The sequence below is a fragment of the Oryza brachyantha genome, chromosome 2, assembly GCF_000231095.2.
Source record: "Oryza brachyantha chromosome 2, ObraRS2, whole genome shotgun sequence".
NCBI lineage: Eukaryota > Viridiplantae > Streptophyta > Magnoliopsida > Poales > Poaceae > Oryza > Oryza brachyantha.
The window spans coordinates 24,876,308-24,897,723 of NC_023164.2; the positions used below are offsets into that span (position 1 = coordinate 24,876,308).

Below are 21,416 nucleotides of genomic sequence, written 5' to 3' on the forward strand. Positions count from 1 at the left end.
CTCTTAATCAACGCAAGTGACCTTGGGCCGCAGATCGAACCCGGACTTTAACTGAGCTTGGACGAAATTCTTCTTAGACTTTCCAGATGAGTAAAGAGCCTTCTGGAGAGAGATGCACCATCATGGTTGCCTATCTGGCGAACGGCCAATCGGCCATGTAAAGGAGACAGGCAGTTTGCACAAGGAATAAAGCCAACCTAGTCTACAAGTTCGCTATCAACAGGCGATACTTACCCGATTTCTGTTGGTGTTCAACGGCCTTAAAAAGGAGTACTTGTGGCGCAAGCCTAAACAGCACCACAAATACCTCTCTTGTTTTGGAGTTTCCTTCAAACAGCTTCACCACCTTCGTTTACCCTGCCATGGCCGCCGACAAGCGAACCATCGGCCTCGGCATGGACTACTCGCCGTCGAGCAAGGCTGCGGCGAAGTGGGCAGTGGATAACCTGGTGAAGGCCGGCGACCGGATCATCCTCATCCATGTCCTTCCCAAAAGAGCAGATGCCAGCCACAAGGAGCTCTGGAAGAGCACCGGCTCACGTATGTAGAGACATAGCAGTTCTTTTCTTTTCAGCAAACTATTGTTCTACCATTCGTTTCTGACTTTCTGTTTCTCTGAATTCTGAAGCTTTGATTCCTCTGCTGGAGTTCATGGAGATGAACGTGCAGGCGAGGTATGGGATCAACCCTGATAGGGAGGTACTAGAGATCCTGCAAGATGAATCAAAGTCCAAGGAGGTAATGACTCGGAAGCCTTGTCTTCATTATTCACGAATTGCCCGTGATGAGACTCTGTAAAGACTAAAAACAGAGGTTGATCCAAATGTAATTCCAAGCAAACATTGATCCCATATTGTCTGAATCAGGTGGAAGTGCTCGCAAAAGTTTACTGGGGCGATGCAAGGGAGAAACTCTGTGAAGCAGTAGATGATCTCAAGTTGAATACCTTTGTGCTTGGTTGCAGGGGTTTAGGGCCCTTGAAGAGGTTAGAATCTAAACCACCTTTTCTTCTTTGATCTAACCTTTTCCATGTTAAAATCGTATGGTTATATCTTGGCTTCCTTATATTCCTACCCCTTTGTACCTCAATACAGGACCCTACTTGGAAGTGTGAGCAACTATGTTGTCAACAATGCAAGCTGCCCGGTTACTGTGGTGCGCGGACCAACCGGGTCAAATGCCTGATTCTGCTAAAAGATGGGGCTCTAGGAGTGCTGATCTCGTTTTCATGCTCATTCATCGGTTAGCAGAGAATCTTTATGTGAGTTGGTGTCGTAACAAGGATGGTGATTTTTGAACCCTGCACTTAGCTTTTCCATATTAATGGAAACTACCATTGAGTTGAATCTGAATCTCCGGTGTATTTCCTTCTGTTACTTCCTATGTTGTTCCTTACTACTGTTAATGGTGCATGTTAAAGATTGTCATGGTTTACTTGCTTTATGTGTATGACAAGAATGGGCCTAAGAACAATGGTGCACTATGGCAGGTCTTTGTAACAGAATGGCATATTTGAATTTATATATTTTTGTAAAAGAGAACAATCTTACATAAGCAAAGAGAACATAAATGGTGCCAGTAGATCAGATATATAACGCTTCATTTCCAAATGGCACCAAAATATGCTTTGTTCTTTAATTATAACAGTCAGTACTTCACATTAACCATCTTCTCTGAATTTTGTTGTACAAATTGAGGTGAATACTCGTTTTAAGACAACGAGATGTCTGAAACCCCTCAAACAACGGAAAGAGATTTTGGAGCATAGCAATTAGAACATCTTACCAGTTCCGTCTTTGCGTGGAACAGACTCTTCAAGATCCATTCTGCGCCAGCTCCCACTCAAAGATGATAACTCATCAACCTTGTCATACAAACCAAGTAGACCGCCTGTATGGACAAAAAGAATTTTTCGCCCTTCCCACTTAGCTGGATTGGCAGCCATGTCTTTCAGCATTCCATATACTGCCTTCCCACTGCAGAAAGATGAAGCATATATCTTTACGCAATAATATGGATAATCTATCATGAACTTGTAAATTAGTCTGAGACAGCAAAGCATTTATACTTTTCGACAAATAGCAAGCGTCTTGGTTGTAAATTAGATGTTACATGCTAGTTCAATTTTGCAGGAATAGGAATGTATTGTACCTGTAGACTGGATCAAGGACAATGCCTGTTGCTGCAGCTATGTCCTTAACAAACTTAAGTTCCTCAGCTGTGTTCATGGCATAACCTAAGCCCTTAGCCTGTCAAGCGGGAGTTGCAGTTCAGCAAGTCAATCAGTAAAATGTTCAGAAAATCCACCAACACACATTAAAGGAAAACAACCATTGATTAAGTGCCTGTTTGGCAGAGCTCCAGCTCCTAAATCCACCTTTCCTGGAGTTGGAGGCTGGAGCCCAGCCAAATGGTTCAGCTCCAGCCAAAAAGGGAGTGGAGTGGGCTGGACTGATATGAAAAAGATGAGCTAGAGGGATGGAGCTGGTTTTGAGCTGCTCCACAGTTCCACTCCAGACTCCACTCCAGCAGTTATATTTAGGAGTTGGAGCCCTGCCAAACAGGCCTTAAAGTTCCATTGTGAAATTTGAGCAGTCAAATTAATGAGCTAGTTTCAGAACAATTATGTATGTACCAGTATGTGCATAACAATGTCATAGACTCAGTTGGAGGATGTAGCCACTCATCAGAACCATTTTACTATAAAATATAGAAAGTTAAACACTTTACTCACATTTTCAATGTTGACTAAATCACGTGAAACCAAACCAGAATGAAGTCCATCAATCAGTCCTTGAGCATAGGCATAGAAGTACTCAGGATCATCACAAACAGAGAACGCATGGACCTATCCTAAAAGTGGATAATTAGTCCAAAAACTTTAGCAGAATAAAAAAAAGAACAGCCAAAGAAAGTGCATACGTTTGCCTTTAAGCTACTCAATTTTGATCCTAAAGCAAGACCAGCAATGGTTCCACCACTGCATAAATTTAAAATCAATGGAGTCATATAAAGTGGCGATGTTACTACTATCAGGATCTAGGCATGAGTGCAAGTGAGTACACAATTACCTAACTGGTATACAACTACCCAACTTTGAGGATTTAAAATGCAGTGAACGGTGTAAATAATGTATGAAGAAAATACCTGCCACATGCAACAACAATGTCATCAAACCTAACATCACCTGATATCTGAATTTGATGCTCAATCTCTTGTATAGCTTCTATATATCCCCTACAAAGGCACATAAATACAAATTATGAAGATAGGTCAGCTTTCATATAAAAATATAGATTCTGGGACCCATTTGATAAAAGATGTTGACAGAGCACACTAAATTTTTCCTTCAGCTACGCCCCACTGGTTAGCCACCATACAAGATATTACTAGACCTTCTACCGTTGCATAAGATCTGCTACATTAAGTGCCTAGGGCCCTAGACAATTCCAACTTTCCAGGTCCAGGGTAGTATGGTGACCAACAGATCTTTGTGACAAAAAAAATGCACTAACATTTATTTCAATACGAAGTAATTCCTTCTTTTCTGATGAACTTATGATAGGCACCAATCCATGAATAATAGTCCCTGAGGAAACTTCAAAGTATGCTATATACAGAAGGAAAAAAAATGCAAGTATGGCTCAACAATTAGCACTGAACAGAAAACCATACCAAGTTCCTAGAGAGTTTGATCCACCAACAGGAATAACATATGGTTTTCGGCCTTCTTCCAAAAGCTTCTTTTTCAGCAAGTCAGCTAAAGCCTGAACCAAATATGTCCATATAGGATTAGGGATTTTAAGAAATATGGAAAAAGTTCTATGCAGAAAAAGACTGCTAAAAATATTAATAGGCAATGACACAAATCAAATGACTGGTTTATCTACATACATATCCGATAATAGGCAGTACATCATTTTCAGAATAGGGGAAAATGACCGTGATAATTGTACGATGCAGACATATACTGTATGACTCTCTACATGATTGGACAATTTTATAAAATAATTACTTGAGCACTGTTACAAGTAACAGCATAACACCTATATAAGACAGGTTTTGGCTAGCCTGACAGAATTATGAAAAACTCAACAGCAATAATAGCAAATCATGGATAAGAGCATACCACGCTGCCAATTTTTCCATATTCCTCTTTTGACACAAGATCAATGTGCGCTCCCACCAATCTCTCAACAAGGAGATTGCCAACCAAACCAGGATCCTTGTCCACAAGAAGCTGAATGTGAACGATTCTCGTCAAAACCAGGCCAACTCAAATTTTAACCGACTCGGTATTCTAGCAATTTAATGATGTAATCTCAGAAGCACACAAATCACCTTGGAGGTGCGCAGTATCAGATAACAATCAAGATTTAGATACTTTGCAGCCACTGCTGTGGCACGGCAATGGTTGCTCTGAATACCACCTACAGTTATAACACAGTCAGCGCCCTGTGCGACGGCGTCTGCCATCAGGAATTCGAGCTTCCGGACCTTGTTCCCACTCAACTGCATGCCCGATAGGTCGTCTCGCTGCAATTTCCCCCCACAAAACTCCCGTGTCAGTAGCCAAACTCCACTAACAAATCACTCTATCGCTGAGGTATATCTATTCACTGACACAGTAAAGGAAACGCAAGAGACTGGTATCTTATTCTCACCTTGATCCATACTTCCGTGCCACTCGGCAAATTGGGCAGGTTCCACTTGTGGATCGGCGTCGGGAACTGCTTCGACCAGGAATTAAACCATGAGTTTCCCGGAAGCGATCATTCAAACGCACGCACCTCCTATTCTCCTAATCAATTCAAAATACTCTGAAAATTCACCGAATTGAACGAGCGCGGCCGTGGGGATCAACTGGTGGACCTAGGGAAACTCACATGGCCGAGGGAGAAGGTCTGCGAGGGAGCGGGGGACAGGTGCGAGGCCCAGGACGGCGGCGCGTACGGCTTCTTCGAGAGGAAGCTCCCGATCTTCCCGGCGGCAGAAGCGGCGGCTACTCCGGCCATCCCAGCGGCGGCGGCGGCGGCGGAGGCGAGGGGAATGAGAGAGTGGCCGCCTCTGGCCAGCAGGTACAATCCAGAATCCACCTGGTGGGCCCGAGAGCAGCTACTGAGCACTGGGCCCCACCTCATCGCACCTCCACGTGGGCCATGTCAGAATAATTTTTATATTTTCTATTCCACTTAGCACAAAAAAGGAGACGTCTTTTTGACTCATTGCCGCTCCTCTCGCTTTCTCTCTCCTGGTCCTTAGCGTCGAAGCCACAGAATAATGGCATAAAAATAATTATCAAAAAGAAAAGGGAACAAAATAAGGACGGGAGCAATACGCTCTCTCTCTCTCTCGCTTCACTGTCCAAATCGCGCACAACTTCTGAAAGCGATTGTGGCTGCTGCTGTTGATCGCTGCAGTCTCCCGACGTCTCGAGGAAGAAGAACTCGTCGGGTTAGTCCTGTTTCTCTTCCTTTTTTTTGTTCATTTTTCTGCGGTTTTGCGTGGTGATGTGGTAGAAGGGTGGGGGAGCAGGTGTTGATGCTTCCAGAGGAGTCGGAGAGGCGATTTTTCGAGGTTTTTTCTGGTTTTTTTTTTCTCGCGTTCAGCCAGGGCCGGCGCCGTCCGCTCCCAGCGTAGCACCGCCTCCCGCCGCCGTCTTCTCGCCGCGGCACCATCTTCGTCTTCACTGAGGGTCGCCGCATCCGTGCTCCAAGCCCTACTTTGATTTGGGAGTCGATGAGTGCTTGGTTTTCCTGGAAGTAGTTGGATTGGTTTTCCGTATGCAAATCTGGGTGTTAGATTTGGTGAAGTGGGATGTTTGCAGTGCTTAGTAAACTGTGATGATAAGATAGATGATTCCACCGAAGCAATGTGCTGGAGCGAATGGGTGGCGGCGGCGAGGAGAACAATACTTTTAGCCTCGATTGGTCCACCACCAATCTACCGTAGCTTGCCCACTGCACCCAGATGCCACCATTGCTCAAGTTGCTTGAGGAGGGCACTGACGATGCCCTGGAGGCTACAGCACGGCTGCCTGTGCTGCTTGGCTTAAACCTTTAAGGGTCAATCGAACCTCTATTAAAGGAGAACGGTAGACTAAGTAAGAACACACTATTTAGCTGGTATCTGAGAGAACCAAGACTTTCTATTGGTATATCTCAAACTGAGCAAGTTTAGGTAACATTACCCTTTTTATATTAAATTATTATTACTCCCTCCGTTTTAGGTTATAAGATGTTTTGTTTTTCCCTAGATTTATATATGAACCAATGTATACATGTATGTATATACGTCCAGATTCACTAGTATCCATATGTATCTAGGGAAAACTAAAGCATCTTATTACCTGAAACAGAGCTAATAGTTATTTGCTGTCTTGATTGGTTTGCAGTTATTAGTTTGAAAATTCAGCATTATTCAGTAGTCAGTAATTTTCCCTCTCCATCAAATTGCAAAATGCCTTTATCTCATTTCAGGTCCTCTGTTTTGTTTGTTCTTGCAGCGACTCCTACAGATGTAATAGGTTTTGTAAGTTGGGGGATCTAATCAGGTGAACACTTGATCTTGATTGGCTTGTCACCTTTGTTAGATATGCAGCAGGGTATTAACGCAACATGGGTTGAATTTGTTTGCCCAACCTATATGTGGATCTGCTGTTCCTAGATTATTTTTGTGCTATTTTGGGGGCCATTAAAAGTTAACAACTTTATATTTCCATCAAAGCCGGTTGTTTTGGACACTGGCACTTAGTAATATGTTTTTACACCCCTGAAAGTGTTCTGAAATTTTATTATTAATTTATTATTATGCTGACACTATGCAGCAAATAAGTCTAACATGAGTATAGATCGGGGTCGTTGCTCTCTAAAGATGGATAGCGTGCTTTTATACAAAAGGATACAAAATTTCTTGCTTATGTCATTAAACTTTACTTTTTATTGCAATGGATGACATGCCGATTTCAGGGTTCAGAAATGCCTGACCAGGAGAGAGATGATATTCCTATGCTACAAAGAAATGTTGAGTTACCAAAGTTTCCTCTTAGAAGTACATCAATGTGCATACCAGTTAGGGATGATGTATACGAAGAAGATACATTTATACCCCATACTGGTCCTCTGTTTGTTCAACCACCAACACAACCTGCAGCAGTGGGCATTCCGTTTACAAGTAGAGATGCACTAGATATGCCTCCTCGACCTTCACAAGGAAAACAAGTCAACAAGCCACATGCAGTAATGCCAGAAGAAATTCAAGGAAACAGGTGGTCTTATAGTGGAGACATTCCAAAGAATGAACACTTGATGATGTCTGGACCTTTGGGACAATGTGACAATCCTGATTGTGTCAACTGCCCTCCTGCCTGTAAAAGCAAAAGGCATTTTCACAAAGGTCCAAATACATTAGACAGTAAGGTGATTTTACTTTTCTCTCTTTGTAGGGATGTATAAAATTATATGATTGTTATCTGAACCTGAGTTGTGGCTGGATTGTGCAACATTTTCTAGTAATAGCTAATAACATGATATTGATACATACTAATCAATTCTCATAAGTGATCTGGATTCAAGAAGCACAATGCTTCTGAATATTAGCAAGCTACTAAATAGCAGATAGCGGTGTAGTTTCGATTGACTTTGCTATAGTGCATAAAAAATATACAGAAATTTGACTTAACCTTTGTGTTGATGACTTCCCTAGCATAATAAAATAGAGAATACAAGTCTAAAACCAATGAAAGATAAATGGAAAAAAAAGGGTATAAAATACACCCTTATATAGATGAGAGGTAATATTAGTTGATATTTCTATCTTAAATATATAGAATCTCCTAGTAAGCAACCAACTACATTTGGATACAAATAAATCAATTTTAACTACCAAAATTTGTATTTCGATCTCCATTGGAAAATAGCAGCCAATATTGTGGGAGGTGGTACCGTAGAGGAAAGCCACAATTGTGGCCGCGTGGCCGCTGTGAACTCTATTTACTATTTATTTAGTACCTGGTTCTTCTTAGTTTGTTTTATCTAGTTAGATTTCCTCGAAACACTTCTTAAGAGTGCTTACCATTACTTACTGGTATTATTGCATTGAATAATCTAATCTGTTTTGTTTTTCTCTCTTGAAGTTCCAAATTTTTCTTTATAAGCATGGTGGTGGGTGGAAGAAGGAAATCGAGCATTTCCTCTCACGCATTCCAGTTATGAACCCACATGCAAAAATTGTTCAGCAATGGAATCAGTTCTTTGTGATATCATGCCTGGTTGCCATATTCATCGACCCCTTGTTTTTCTTCCTATTATCAGTAGAAAAGGTAACTAGCTCACTTGAAATTTCTTCTCATGTCAATTTGTGGACAGCTTACAACTTTCTTTTACAGTTCTTTTGTTCTTGCACCTTGTTTGCGACCTGATCTTGCTATTTTTCTTAGTCATACTATCCCTCCCATTATTTAACCATTCCTGTTTTAGTGATATGTGTAGGAGAAATAAAAATCACAAAACATTTTGGAGCAGTTATATGAACTTCCTTTAGAAACCACAATTTCAGGATGCATTGCGTTTAGTTAAGCATTCTTGCTGTAACTTTGATCGAGGCTGACCGCACATATATATGTACATTTTCGTTTGATTCAGGGTAACAAATGCATTGTGTTGAACTGGCATTTTGCTACAGCACTTGCAGTTGTGAGAAGTCTGACTGATGCTATTTATTTTGTGCACATGCTTCTTCAGGTTAGTGCATCACTGCTTTTGCTATTCTATATAAGGTTTTATAAATCATGTTCCATGAGAGGGTATGGTCACTATGGCATGAAGGCAGTTTGATGATATTTTTGTACTTTGGTATGCATATTACGACAAGCATATTTGTTGAGTGATCAGTAGTTCCTTGCCTGTAAGGGTTGACATTTTTTCTCTAAAAATGACAAATTTAGATACCGAGTTTTTGGGAGTATCTAACATTCTAACTTGCACTTTTTGCCTGTTGATAATATGTGAGAAATCGCTGAGGTTTAATGTTCTTGTGTCATGGTGATCATATTTTAGTAACTAACAGTAGTGCATGTTTTTATCTTCAGTGGATGAATTATCATGAATATTCCCATGATCAAATTGTTGTGATATCTTATTGCACTTTGTTTGTTGGCTGGTATTGGTTTGTTATGCTTTGACTATGTTCCTTTTGCTATATAAGGCAATCTTGTAGTTTTGCATCTGTCTGCTATTGTCCGGTTTTAGCCCCAAGAAAACATCTTACCAACTTTTGACCTTATTTGTTGCATATCTTTCAGTTCAGACTGGCTTATGTAGCTCCAGAATCACGAGTAGTGGGAGCTGGAGATTTAGTAGACGAACCAAAGAAAATTGCTGTCCGTTATCTTCGTGGATATTTTTTACTTGACTTTTTTGTTGTGCTTCCACTTCCTCAGGTAACTTGCTTTATCCTTCTGAATTAATGTTGCTAAATTTTAACATTGAGATTCATTTTTCTTCTCTATCCATGATGGATGACTTGTTATTTGGCTGAAGTTTTCCCTTCTCTTTTTTATTTCTATTTCTGTTTTAATATTGCTTCAGTACTCCTCTTGAAGTCGGTAGTTGAAGGTAACCTGTTTGTAGAGGGTTATGATAATTATTTTTAGGCTAGGTTGAACAAATAAAAGGGCTGCTTTTGGGAGTATGTTGGAGACCTGGCACAAGCAGTCTAGTTAGGAGGTCCCAGGCATCCATCCAGCAGCTTATTACTCTGCAACTGCCATGGCTAAGTGGTGGGCTGGTGGACACAGTAGAATGCTGGGCTGCTGGCGATTGGCAAGTGCTAGTGATCCATATTCATCTTTTCCATGCACATAACATATTCATTGCCATATCTGGCTAGCTCTATGGGTGGGCCTATCATGGGAAGATCAAGAGCTTTTTTACAGCTCTCTTCACATGAACAATAAACCACAGTATATTTTTAAGTTATAACCCTTTTGATCTCCACCTTTTATGTACTTTAAAATACATAAGCTTCTTCTGAAGAGTATTGAGGCAAATCCTGCATTGAAAATATATGCTATTGAACCTTTTGGATTTATTTTGGTAGTTCGTGTTGGTCTCAGAGTAGGTCCTAATATATTTAGGCCAGCTAGAAGTTGACAAGAACAAGTTGCTGTTTAGCATTAATAACACTATAGATCTTGGGCATGACAATGACTAATTGTTTATTCCCTATATGAGATTCAGGATGAATCCCATAAAGCTGATCGTATAGAGAAATATCTTGACTAGGCTGGGAATTCTTTGTAGCTTTCTGTTCTGTTTGCCATGAATATTGTCAGTGTGTGCAGCATTTGATTTGATTCCACAGATGTCTTTTATATATTTAATATTTATTGCTCCAGTTGCTTATGTAAACTAGATGTATGTTTCTTTTTCTAACTTTATTAATAAATGGTATTCATCGAAAAAAATACACATTTTCTCTCTTATTGGCTAATTCATTTTTCTTTCTTTTGTTCCTTGATCAAGGTGATGATATTGCTAGTCATCCCTAAATATGTTGGGTTGTCAACTGCAAATTATGCTAAGAATTTATTGCGTATCACTGTTCTTCTTCAATATGTTCCACGGATCATCAGATTTGTACCATTGCTTGGTGGTCAGTCTGCCTCATCTGCCAATGGATTCATATTTGAGTCAGCATGGGCTAACTTTGTGATTAACCTTCTAATGTTTGTTCTGGCGGGGCATGTTGTTGGTTCATGCTGGTACCTATTTGGATTGCAGGTTAGTTCATCTTCTATTTCTGTTTCTGCACAAAAATATTACATTTATTTGTATTGATGTTGAACCAGTTGTTTTTCATCTGGAAAATGTCATAGTGACACTTGAATGTTGAAATAGGGAACCACTCAAATCAACCTTGCATTCACTCAAATATTAAACTGACCAGTATGTCCTTCCCTTTGTCTTCTTACTCCCCCATTCTCCTTTGCCCCTTCCATAAGAGCAGCAGCAGCACTGTTCCCACTCCCTCATCATTATTGCCACCTTCTCAAGCTTCATCATCACCATATTCATTGCAACAGTTGTTTTGTTGTGGTGTCTTGTCTCAACCAATGAACTATTGGGGACAGGAACCTGCTTGATACTGCTGTGGCCAGCCCCTCAGAGGTCTCAGAATTAGATGCAAACCAGAGGGTTTGACAGCGTGTGGTTGATGGAGCTTGTCAAAACCTAGTCTACCAGAGATCGAGAGCAATTGCCCGGAAACTGTTGGAATTTTGGAATGGGGAGAGAAATGGTGATAGCGGAAAGGCATGCTTTTCTTTGCACATGGCTCCAAAATGCGAAATTGGCAAAGGCAGGAAATGAAATTAAGAAAGGCATTTTACATATACAAGACTGATTTGAGCGGCATTTCGCTAATTTCAACAATTTGAGTGTCATATTATTAATTATTCCCTAAATTTGGAGATTATTATTAATACTGAGAAAACATACATTTTGTTTTCTTTCTGGTTTTAGAGTGCATTTTATTGTCTATATGCTGGTTTTCCTGAGTTTTAAGTGTGATAATAAATCAGTATGTTCACACTTTATCTTATAAACCTCAGGAGATATTAAGTAGAGGTTCATGATATCATTGTTCCTTTTGTTTTTCATTTAACAGAGGGTCAACCAATGCCTACGAAATGCGTGTTCTGCATCAAAAATTCCGTCTTGTGATGGTTTTATAGACTGTGGACGTGGCATTAATATTGGGAAGCAGAATGAAACAAACAGGCAGCAGTGGTTTGACGATTCAGCCTCGACGGCTTGTTTTGACACTGTGGACGGTGCTTTCCACTATGGGATTTATGTGCAGGCTGTTTTGCTAACTACAGAGGACAATGCTGTTAAACGTTATATATATTCATTATTTTGGGGTTTCCAGGTATTTGACTTTTGTTCCTCATATTTGTGTACATTAGTTCTGTCGCTTTTGTTCCATTTGATAAATTAGGTTTATAGACGTGCTTACAGTATCCATGCTAACACTGTACACTTTTACTGTAATTTGCTGAACTTTTTTTGGTTTGACATCAGCAAATAAGTACGCTAGCCGGCAATCTTGTCCCAAGTTACTTCGCATGGGAAGTCCTGTTTACTATGGCTATTATCGGTTTGGGGTTGTTGCTTTTTGCATTACTTATTGGGAACATGCAAAATTTTCTCCAAGCTCTTGGGAGACGGTACGTGGTTATACTGCTGGTTTACTTAGTTTTCTATTGTGCAATATCGTCTACTTTATTATCACGAGATGGACCTCAATTTCTTGTGTTAATATACATCATGAATTGGTACCATACAGTATATGCATAATGGACCTAAAATGATAACCTGTACCAGCTAACTGAAAAATATTTAATCCTGATATATATGTCTTTTCTCTTCTTTCCTTTCTCCGCAGGAGACTAGAGATGCAACTTAGGAGGCGTGATGTTGAACAGTGGATGAGCCACAGACGCCTGCCAGAAGATTTGAGAAGGTTTATCTACAGAACTTCTTAACAAAATGTTACGAAGAAACTATTCTTCTCTTTTCTACAAAATAACATCATGCATTCCTTAATTTTGTAACAAATCGCAACAATTTATTAAATCAAACTGTTAATATTTTGTTTTTTGTTTGTTTTGTCTTTTTATTTGTTGTTTATGTGGCTACTACAATCCTGAAAAAGAACATGTGCTAATGTTCAACACTTATCAAGTTTGCTTTTCTTGATAAACCATCTTATAAGGGGAGTCTCATGAAGACAATGATCTGTGTTACAGGTCTCATGTTTTGTGTGTAAAACAAATGTATGCTATATCATGAGCAAACTAGTCTCGGGAAAACCAGCATTTGTTTAATATTGAAAATTGTCACAAATTATTTACCAAGTTTCCATATGCAGAAATGCATTGTCTCATGGCAATGCCAATGAGATACCTGAATTTCGGGTTGGTATGTTCTTTTAGGATAATTGTTTTTAAGCAATTATTTATGCAGAAATCAATAACCCCCCACTCCCCCAAAAAAAAGGATGCAATTTCATCTATTTTGACACCCAGAGATTGATATTGAGTTTTCTCTGCTCTAAACATGCAACTAACAAGCAAATGGCAGTCTGTGTGTGTATTCTGTCCTTTTTAAGAAAAAGGGACTGTCAGTTTATGAAATGTTTGAAATGAGCCCGTCCTCTTTGCATTCTCTTCAGTCTTCACATGATTCACACCAGAAGTTAAAGTTTGGCTGGATAGGAAGATAATGGTAAATCTTGAATATTTCCGCAATGGGTGGCAGCACACAAACTTGCATTTGTTGAAGTTGGCAAGCAATTGACTTCCTATTTCTTTTAAACTTGCATTTGTTGAAGTTGGCAAGCAATTGACTTCCTATTTCTTTTTGAACTGAAAGATTGCAATACTTAATAGTTTTATGAATGTCCAGGAGGGTTAGACGTGCGGAAAGGTTCACCTGGGCAGCTACCCAAGGGGTGAATGAAGAGGAGCTTTTAAGTAATTTACCAGAAGATATTCAAAGGGACATACGGCGGCATTTCTTTAGATTTCTTAACAAGGTTTGTATTTATGATGACTAATTTTTCTGGGGGAGCAATCACCGCAACTAGTTACTCCATTACCTTTTTATTTTCCATGCTCATACGATCCATTTTAATGTTGAGGTTTGCTCATGATTTACCCATATAATTTTCAAGTGCTGACTTATTTTGCAGGTCCGATTATTCACATTGATGGATTGGCCCATCTTGGACGCTATATGTGATAAACTAAGACAGAACTTGTATATTAGCGGAAGTGACATTCTTTATCCAGGTGGTCCGGTTGAAAAAATGGTCTTCATAGTGAGAGGAAAGCTGGAAAGCATCAGTGCAGATGGAAGCAAAGCTCCGTTGCATGAGGGTGATGTATGTGGAGAGGAGCTCCTCACGTGGTATTTGGAACACTCTTCAGCAAACAGAGGTCCACAATTTCTGCATTGTTTTGTTCTATTTCTTTCTGTGATTTATGTTTGGTAAGTCACCATATTTCTGTTGTTTCAGATGGTGGGAAAATCAGATTCCAAGGTATGCGTTTGGTTGCTATTCGAACTGTAAGATGTTTAACAAATGTTGAAGCTTTTGTGCTAAGAGCAAGTGATCTTGAAGAAGTAACTTCACAATTTTCGCGATTCTTGCGCAATCCACGAGTGCAGGGTGCAATCAGGTGGCGACCCTTTTCTTTAACGTGTCATATGATCATATACCTGCTCATCAAAATAAATTCCCTGATTCAGCTAGAATTTTGTTGAATTGTGGATGGTTTATCTGTTGATTTTAATCTAATTTACAACAAGTTAATTGGGAAAACTTTAAGAGTTGTTCATCATGCATCACATTGATTGTTGTTAGCTGGGATATTTGGGATGATTAGAACTATTTATGGTATTCTTTTCTTTCTTTTTAGCCAATGTAGGTTTGTACTGAGTGTATCAGTTGCCGAACATATATATATTTGGATATCCAGTCAATGGACAATGTTCACTAATGCTGGTGACCGGCTGTTGCAACTTCGTCCAACAGGTATGAGTCACCCTACTGGAGAACCATTGCTGCAACCCGTATTCAAGTCGCATGGAGGTATCGGAACAGGCGATTGAAGCGAGCTGGGATGTCGAAGTTGGGCGATAAGTGTTACAGCTCCGCACGCGAACGTGGCTCGTGAATGTGTCTTCAGGGTATGATTTCCACCTGACAATGTGCTAACGCTTGGTCACATTTGTATGTCCTAGAGCCCTGACATCCTGTGGCTATCTATCTACTTGGCGGGATGTATTTATTATATGTGAGCTACATAATCTTTTTGTCCCCACAATTAGATCTCGTAACTACAGTACCGAACTGGAGGAATTGTATCTCAATATCTCATGTATATAACGAAGGCTAGTTTTTCATTCATATAATTGGTTCGTTCTTGGCTTAGTAGGAGCATCTCGAACAGTCTAATTTCACCCTCTATTTACCTATTTGGCAATCTAGTCAATAAGATTCCTCTTCATACTTAACACGTGCTCCAATAGTCTCTCCACATATGTTCTTCATTATGAGTATGTATGACAATGGGACGCATACCTCAGTCTCTCATTCCTTCCTACACTTCACATCATCTCTAACCATCCACTGCATTCATCTTCTAGCAAGTTTTTCACCGCCCACGGTGGCAAACAACAGCAGTGAAAGAAAAGGAGAACAAGGCACTCCAACCTACTTGTCAAGCCATTTGGCTAGTCAAATCCACCTCCCCAACTTACCAAATCCACCTCCCCAACTAGCCAAAATTAAGCCTTCTCTACTTCCATCCATGGGTCCCACTACCACCTCCTCTATCTCCTCTCTATGTTGATCTCTCGAGTTGTAGCGTGCACCGGTGGTATCTAGCTGCAGCAATGACGATGAGCTAGATGCAGCGCCGAGCGGCCCTGACAACAAATGCGGACATGTGTTAACATTAAAATTTTGATAGTCTTTAGTGTTTTGACTATTGAGAAGATATAGTAAAATCGAAAGTCAATGCGTTTGCGAGATAATTCTATAAACGAAGCCAATAGTTTCCTAAAGTGATAGACGGAGGTTTGGAAGCCGGCCAATGCATAGAAATGTTCCTGTGAATAAGATTGATGGTTTCCAAATCGGATGCGGATATAGTTCCTTGAAATTTTTTATTTCTCTTTTCCTATAGATAGGACTTCGATCAGTTGCCTGTAGTCAAATTGGACTATTTTAGCCAAAGGGTATAAGTATGTCCGCCAAGAGTCTTATAAAGATAGATCGATCTAAATATAATTTCGGCACATCAAAACCTTAGTTTATATTTTTCGTCGGAGTGAGCCCTCGGCTGGGCTGCATCAGTTAAGTTCGATCTTCAATACTTGGGTAAGTTCTTGACATATAGTAGTCGTATATGCGAGATCAAGACTTTCTTGGTTCAATCCAATATTTTAATCGAACTTGTACAATTATTAGTTTTTATATCAGTTTTAATTCAAGTTATCTTTATATCTTTTATCTCTCTAGTTGATTGATACCTGATTTTATAGGTTAGATAAAGACTTTCTCGGTTCAGTCCAATATTTTAATCAAAGCATGTATTGGTGCCATCGATCTTTATAGTTTGATCGAAGTTATATTTATTTCTCGAATTGTACTGATCAATCACTCTGAGTATTTTAACTTTGTTTAACAATAGTTATTTGTTATTTTTAATCTTATAATGTCCCGGTTAGGTCCGTAGCATTACTTTGATCAAACAGTAGTTGTCAAATCGTTTATCTTATTCTATGTTTCATCGGAGTTTTAGCCGATAAGTTACCTTGTTATCGTGTATATCCTAGTCATCGGTTCGCTAGATTGATAGTTGAGTATAGAATTGCTATGGTTTTCCATCAAACTTAGTTAAGTATAACTTTATACAGTTCAGTCTGATCTATCAAGGTTGTATTAAATTAAGTTGATTAACTGCTGAGGTAAATCTTTATTTATTTATAATAGACCACAGTCGAGATGACTGCTAATGTGACTTTATTAATTAATCTAGATTCATTATATTTCTAATTTATCTTTATTAGTCATAATCTTATATTATCTCGGTTCAGTCCGATTATTCATAATAAAATAGATTGGATATTTAGTAAATCAAAATTAATTATTAACTAGTTGTATCTAGCTAATTTATTTACATTGATTATTATTGTTGTTGTTATAAAATCAATTAATCTATTACTGTCCTTTTAGATCAAATCAGTTGATCGTCATATCAACCATCAGCCTAGAGGTTGATTGACTGGTTAAAGTTAACTTTGTTTTCTCCTTGTTAATTATAGGGTCAAATTAACTAGCATACCTCGAATACGAAAGTTGAGAACCTGCATTAGAGTTAACTAGATCTCCCATGTCTTCGGCGTGTTGATGTTAATTTTACATAAACAGCGTGCTAGGTAGCGAAGTGAGTAGATAGGGGAGTCAACAACACCCAATGGTAGCGATGTGAACTAGAGAGGAGCCATCTATGAGTGGACGTAATGCAGCTGTCATCTCCACCAAGGCTGACATGGAGGGGAATAGAGAAATCAGGGTGATACGGTACTTTGTATTATTTTCTGGATTCTACAGTGTCTGGTATAAAAGTTTAGACTTGTATGTAAATTAAAAAATTATATAGACTGAAATAGACACTGAGGGCTGATAACCAAAATCTTCCGTGGGCACATCCAAGGTTACTCTGCATTATTGAACCAACGTCTTGAGATTGGTTTGATGACCTTCATCTACGTGAAGTGTTATGGCTCCATTACCAAGGCGCACGCAATGCGAATCCTTCACCAGGACGAACGCACCCCGATGGCCTTAGACTTAGAGACGCTTGTCTATGGCGACATGAGTTACTCAGCTCGTGAGATAACAGTAAGAGTATGCCTCTATTACACGCTAGTAATAGTGTAATTTTCTTAGCATGACACTTCCCAGTTTACGACGATGCTTATGAACAACCAAAAATCGTACTCTAGTTTTATTTGTTTATTGCTATAACTTGTAAAAGTTAAATTTAAATTGCATATATATGAACTGATATAACTTATATTAATTAATTTTATAAATTTTTTCATATGTTTTAACGATTATTTACATAGCAACCGATATGCTAAAAAACTGTTTCCTTCTCTCGCATGTCACACCTCACAACAGCTCATCAACTGACGCTACCACTAAAACAGTTAGGCGGAGCCATCATCTTTGTTTGGTCGAATGAAATACGTAACAATCTTTCTACTACTTGTCGCGGTGACCATGGCCATCGCCGGCGCGGAGCACGACGTCGCGGACGTTGTTGACGAACTCCTCCCAGCCGAGCCACGACCCCTCCACCGCCGGATCGAAGCTCGCCGAGAACACGCCGTACGGGACGCCCAGGAGGAGGCCGAAGAGCAGGAACCCCACCCAGAGCGGAGGCTCCAGGTCGAGCCCGGTCACCGCGGCCGCCGCGCGCAGCACCGCCTCGCCGGCCGCGGACGCCGCGAGCACGGCCGCGGGCAGCCGCCGCGCCGTCCGCCACAGCACCTGCTCCGAGTCGAGGAACGCAAGGTCCCCCTCGCGCTCTCGCCGCCCGACCCACTCCTCCCACTCCTCGTCGGTGACTGACGCGTCCGCGACCAGCAGCGTCCCGACCAGGAACGACGCTAGCGAGTACACCAGCGGCATCCACGCGGGTACGTGCGCGCCCGCGGCCTCGCCGAGGTACCCGAGCAGCGCGGGCACGCCGGCGAACGAGGCCACCGCCACGGCCGGGAGCTTCCACAGGACGCTGAGATCAGGGCTCCTTCCCGGGAGGTCCGCATCGATGAGGGCGCGCAGGAAGTCGCCCTCCTCGCCGCCGAACACGGCCGACTCGTCGGCGACGCCGGCGTCGACGAGATTCTGGAGGAAAGTCCGGAGGTCGTTGTTGCTGTTCCGGTAGGCATCGATGACCTTCCCAGGCAGCGTGCTCAGATCGTCATCGGTCCCTCCAAACTCGCCGTCCTCGCGGTTGTCGGGTGCGCCGGAGCCGCCGGAGCTTGCGCTGAAGCGGATGGGGCAGTGGCGAGGAGGAGACCGGAATCGGAGAGAGGAGCGGAGGCCAAGGCGGAGGGGGGAAGAGGTGCAGGTGGAGGTGGGGGTGACGCTGAATCGAGAGAGCAGAAGAGACTCCATTGTTGCGGGAGCGGAGAAGACGAGCGTTTGGCCGCTCTGCGCTAGCTTATCCGACGGCCACGAGGGATTCTTTGCGCTGGGAAATTGTGGATCAACCTGCTCACGATTTGCTCGATGATTATTAAAGATGTGTTTTTTTAAGGAAAGACGAAGATTATCTAATAAATAATTTTGTTTCATAACTTCAGATATTTTCAGTATTGTTTAAATTTATATGTGCTAATGAGTATGTATGTATAAAGATATCTAATCATATAGTCAAAACGTTTATGATAGAGTATTTAATAGTATAGGTGATAACATTAATACTTTAAAAATTTGAGAATATATATGTATAATTGTATATGAAAAACACACTATTATTTAATAGTTCAGTTCTGAGGAAAAAAAGCTAACAATAAACTGGTAATATGAACACAACCTAAAGCAAACATACGTAATCTAATTATTACCTCTGTTTTAAATTATATGATGCTGTGGTTTTCTCTACATATGATACTATTTACTTTGAATATATATGTGTACGTTCGCAGATAGATCTAGAGAGAGACAAAATATTTTATAACCCGAAACAGAAGAATGAATCTAAAGATAAAAACCTCTTGTATCCTGAAATGAACGATGAAATGGAGGAAGCACAAGTAGTTCCATCTATATTTTATAATATAAGATTTTTTAAATATTATTTAAATTTACATAGATGCTATAAATCTAGATATATAAAGAAATAATATATATCGATAGATAGATGAATTAGGCGTAGTAAAAAATATTAAAATCGTATATTTGTCAAAAATCTCGGTCCAGTTTAACACAGCAGTAGTGTGGTTTTGTCAAAACAGTAGGCAATTGCATCAATCTATCCAACCATCATAACACAAGGTATTAGTAAGAAATTAGAAGTGTTTGCTGTTATTATCGTAAACCCACATGATAACCCATTTCTAGATTTATAATTACGAGTCTAAAACCACTTTACTGATTACTTCTTGGCTTAATCGAATAAATTAGTATATATACATCGGATTAATTAGTCGCTGTCTTCGTCATCTTCTTCATCGTCTTCCTCCTCTTCGTCGACGTCACTTTCTTCGTCATCCATGGACGAACGAGGATGCTTGGCCATGGACAGTTCGTTCCAGTGGCGAGCGGCGAGCTCCCACCCCAACAGCGAGCCCCTCTCCGCGGTGTCCCACCTCGACGACAAGAACCCGTAGTGGAACCCGAGCAGCCCCACGGCGAACAGCACGGCGGAGCCCGTGGCGCCGGCCCAGGCCGGCGCGTCGGTCGCCGCGCCGTCGAGCAGCCTCAGGAACGCGGCCTCCGCCGCGACCGCCGCCACCGGGGGCGCCAGCATCCGCCACATCATCCCGCGCCTCATGTCCTCCGACAGGTTGAGGCCGAGCCCGCCTGCCGGCCGGCAGCTCGCCGCGCGCCATTCTTGGCGGTTCGTGGCGACGACGTCCCCTGCCGTCGTCGCTGCCGCCGCCGCGGTGGCGGTGGTGTCGATGACCTCGACGTTGCTGGAGCTTGCCGCCGCTGGCCGGACGGTGGTGGCGCCGGCGACGCGACGCGGGGTCGTGTGATGAAGCGGGCGGGTGGCGGCGCCACGAGAGGCGGCGCCACGAGAAGGGAGAACCAGCAGCTCCATGGCCGGTGGTGCGAGTGACCGTACGTACGTTTGTGAAGACGAGAAATGCGTTATCCTAAAAAGGCCTTCCTGGGATAGCAATGTGAGATATTTTTGCTTGGCCTTCGCTCTGCAGAGACCTATGTGTTTATCAAGAGAAGAGACTATCACAGTGTGCGAGTCAATTTGTCAGTGAGCTAATGCTGCTAAATTGTACACCGCTATCACAAGAAAGATTAATTGATTCCAAAAAATAAGGAAAACTATCGAGTCTACTTTCTTTCAAAATATAAGTATTTACTATGAATTAAGGTTAAAATAACAAGACTTTATTGTCCTTCCATAAATGGTGAATGGATGAATGTAAGAGGGCACGTCAGCATGTGCTTAGGTGGATATTTTCCCATATAAAATAGGAAGGTATAAAAATTGGTTGATGAGAAAAACAGTATCATGAATAGGGTTAGAAATATTTAAATTATAGGATAAAATTTAATTTCTGGAAATGCTTAATTTTTCAATGTGAATTATTTTATCTGCGATCTAAAAAATTCAATACTGAAATGAGAAAGCCTTTCTTAAGTAGGTTTCAAATTTTAAATTTTAGGTCAGCCAATTATCCAACAAACAGAAGGTGAAAAACTCGGTCAAAATTATCATTCATCCGCTTAAAATGCATCATCTCAACAGTCAACATGTGCATCTAACACCTGAAAAGATCGGCTGACATTTAGGAAAGTAGTTTTTTTTCCTCGAGAGAACGTACACTTGTTTTATGCATCATTTAGAAAGTCATCAAAAATTTTAGTGAGATGCTTTTTTGGGTGATATATGCAAAATTAGTGTACCTCCCTTCAAGTGATAAAAATATTTTCTCAGCGTTTCAACAAAATAGCACACAGGATAGCTGCCAAAGTCACCAGTAAGACACATGCTCTATTTGACTAATTGTCATATTATACTCCATATTTTATAATGTATATGGCATTTTCAGTGGCGGACACCACTTGGGCAGCTCGGGTGA

General features: G+C 40.9%; 4 protein-coding genes across 4 annotated transcripts; 2 read left to right on the forward strand and 2 right to left on the reverse strand.

Moving 5' to 3' along the window:
- Nucleotides 1-227: 227 nt before the first annotated feature.
- LOC102704950 (universal stress protein PHOS32-like) lies at nucleotides 228-1,620 on the forward strand. Its single transcript, XM_006647921.3, has 4 exons — nucleotides 228-540; nucleotides 629-738; nucleotides 867-985; nucleotides 1,095-1,620. The coding sequence occupies exons 1-4, from the start codon at nucleotides 363-365 to the stop codon at nucleotides 1,183-1,185; spliced, it is 498 nt and encodes a 165-aa protein (XP_006647984.2). The 5' UTR covers nucleotides 228-362; the 3' UTR covers nucleotides 1,186-1,620.
- Nucleotides 1,583-5,160, reverse strand: LOC102705224 (putative D-cysteine desulfhydrase 1, mitochondrial). The gene is made up of 10 exons (XM_006647922.3): nucleotides 4,887-5,160; nucleotides 4,665-4,730; nucleotides 4,342-4,536; nucleotides 4,130-4,240; nucleotides 3,676-3,767; nucleotides 3,148-3,237; nucleotides 2,923-2,980; nucleotides 2,735-2,848; nucleotides 2,152-2,249; nucleotides 1,583-1,976 (listed from the first exon to the last, which is right to left on the reverse strand). The coding sequence occupies exons 1-10, from the start codon at nucleotides 5,139-5,141 to the stop codon at nucleotides 1,772-1,774; spliced, it is 1,284 nt and encodes a 427-aa protein (XP_006647985.3). The 5' UTR covers nucleotides 5,142-5,160; the 3' UTR covers nucleotides 1,583-1,771.
- A 143-nt stretch (nucleotides 5,161-5,303) lies between these two features.
- LOC102705504 (probable cyclic nucleotide-gated ion channel 20, chloroplastic) lies at nucleotides 5,304-14,997 on the forward strand. The gene is made up of 14 exons (XM_006647923.3): nucleotides 5,304-5,454; nucleotides 6,506-6,553; nucleotides 6,969-7,418; nucleotides 8,135-8,320; nucleotides 8,643-8,741; nucleotides 9,302-9,439; nucleotides 10,524-10,781; nucleotides 11,668-11,931; nucleotides 12,084-12,229; nucleotides 12,448-12,525; nucleotides 13,470-13,599; nucleotides 13,756-14,002; nucleotides 14,083-14,245; nucleotides 14,602-14,997. Exons 3-14 carry the CDS (start codon nucleotides 6,978-6,980, stop codon nucleotides 14,741-14,743), a joined length of 2,292 nt encoding a protein of 763 aa, XP_006647986.2. The 5' UTR covers nucleotides 5,304-5,454; nucleotides 6,506-6,553; nucleotides 6,969-6,977; the 3' UTR covers nucleotides 14,744-14,997.
- Nucleotides 14,998-19,647: 4,650 nt separating this feature from the next.
- Nucleotides 19,648-20,538, reverse strand: LOC121053615. The gene has a single exon (XM_040521253.1). The coding sequence runs from the start codon at nucleotides 20,411-20,413 to the stop codon at nucleotides 19,793-19,795; it is 621 nt and encodes a 206-aa protein (XP_040377187.1). The 5' UTR covers nucleotides 20,414-20,538; the 3' UTR covers nucleotides 19,648-19,792.
- Nucleotides 20,539-21,416: the final 878 nt, after the last annotated feature.

Bases quoted from the DNA above. Each gene is read 5' to 3' on its own strand.
- LOC102704950 (XM_006647921.3), top strand. From the start codon at position 363: ATGGCCGCCGACAAGCGAACCATCGGCCTCGGCATGGACTACTCGCCG. The intron at 541-628 runs GTATGTAGAGAC...TGAATTCTGAAG, and splicing joins CTGGAAGAGCACCGGCTCAC to CTTTGATTCCTCTGCTGGAG. The intron at 739-866 runs GTAATGACTCGG...TGTCTGAATCAG, and splicing joins ATGAATCAAAGTCCAAGGAG to GTGGAAGTGCTCGCAAAAGT.
- LOC102705224 (XM_006647922.3), bottom strand. From the start codon at position 5,141: ATGAGGTGGGGCCCAGTGCTCAGTAGCTGCTCTCGGGCCCACCAGGTG. The intron at 2,849-2,922 runs GTATGCACTTTC...CTTTTAGGATAG, and splicing joins TGAGTAGCTTAAAGGCAAAC to GTCCATGCGTTCTCTGTTTG. The intron at 1,977-2,151 runs GTACAATACATT...ATCTTTCTGCAG, and splicing joins GTCCTTGATCCAGTCTACAG to TGGGAAGGCAGTATATGGAA.
- LOC102705504 (XM_006647923.3), top strand. From the start codon at position 6,978: ATGCCTGACCAGGAGAGAGATGATATTCCTATGCTACAAAGAAATGTT. The intron at 12,230-12,447 runs GTACGTGGTTAT...CTTTCTCCGCAG, and splicing joins CTCCAAGCTCTTGGGAGACG to GAGACTAGAGATGCAACTTA. The intron at 14,246-14,601 runs GTGGCGACCCTT...TTCGTCCAACAG, and splicing joins CGAGTGCAGGGTGCAATCAG to GTATGAGTCACCCTACTGGA.
- LOC121053615 (XM_040521253.1), bottom strand. From the start codon at position 20,413: ATGGAGCTGCTGGTTCTCCCTTCTCGTGGCGCCGCCTCTCGTGGCGCC.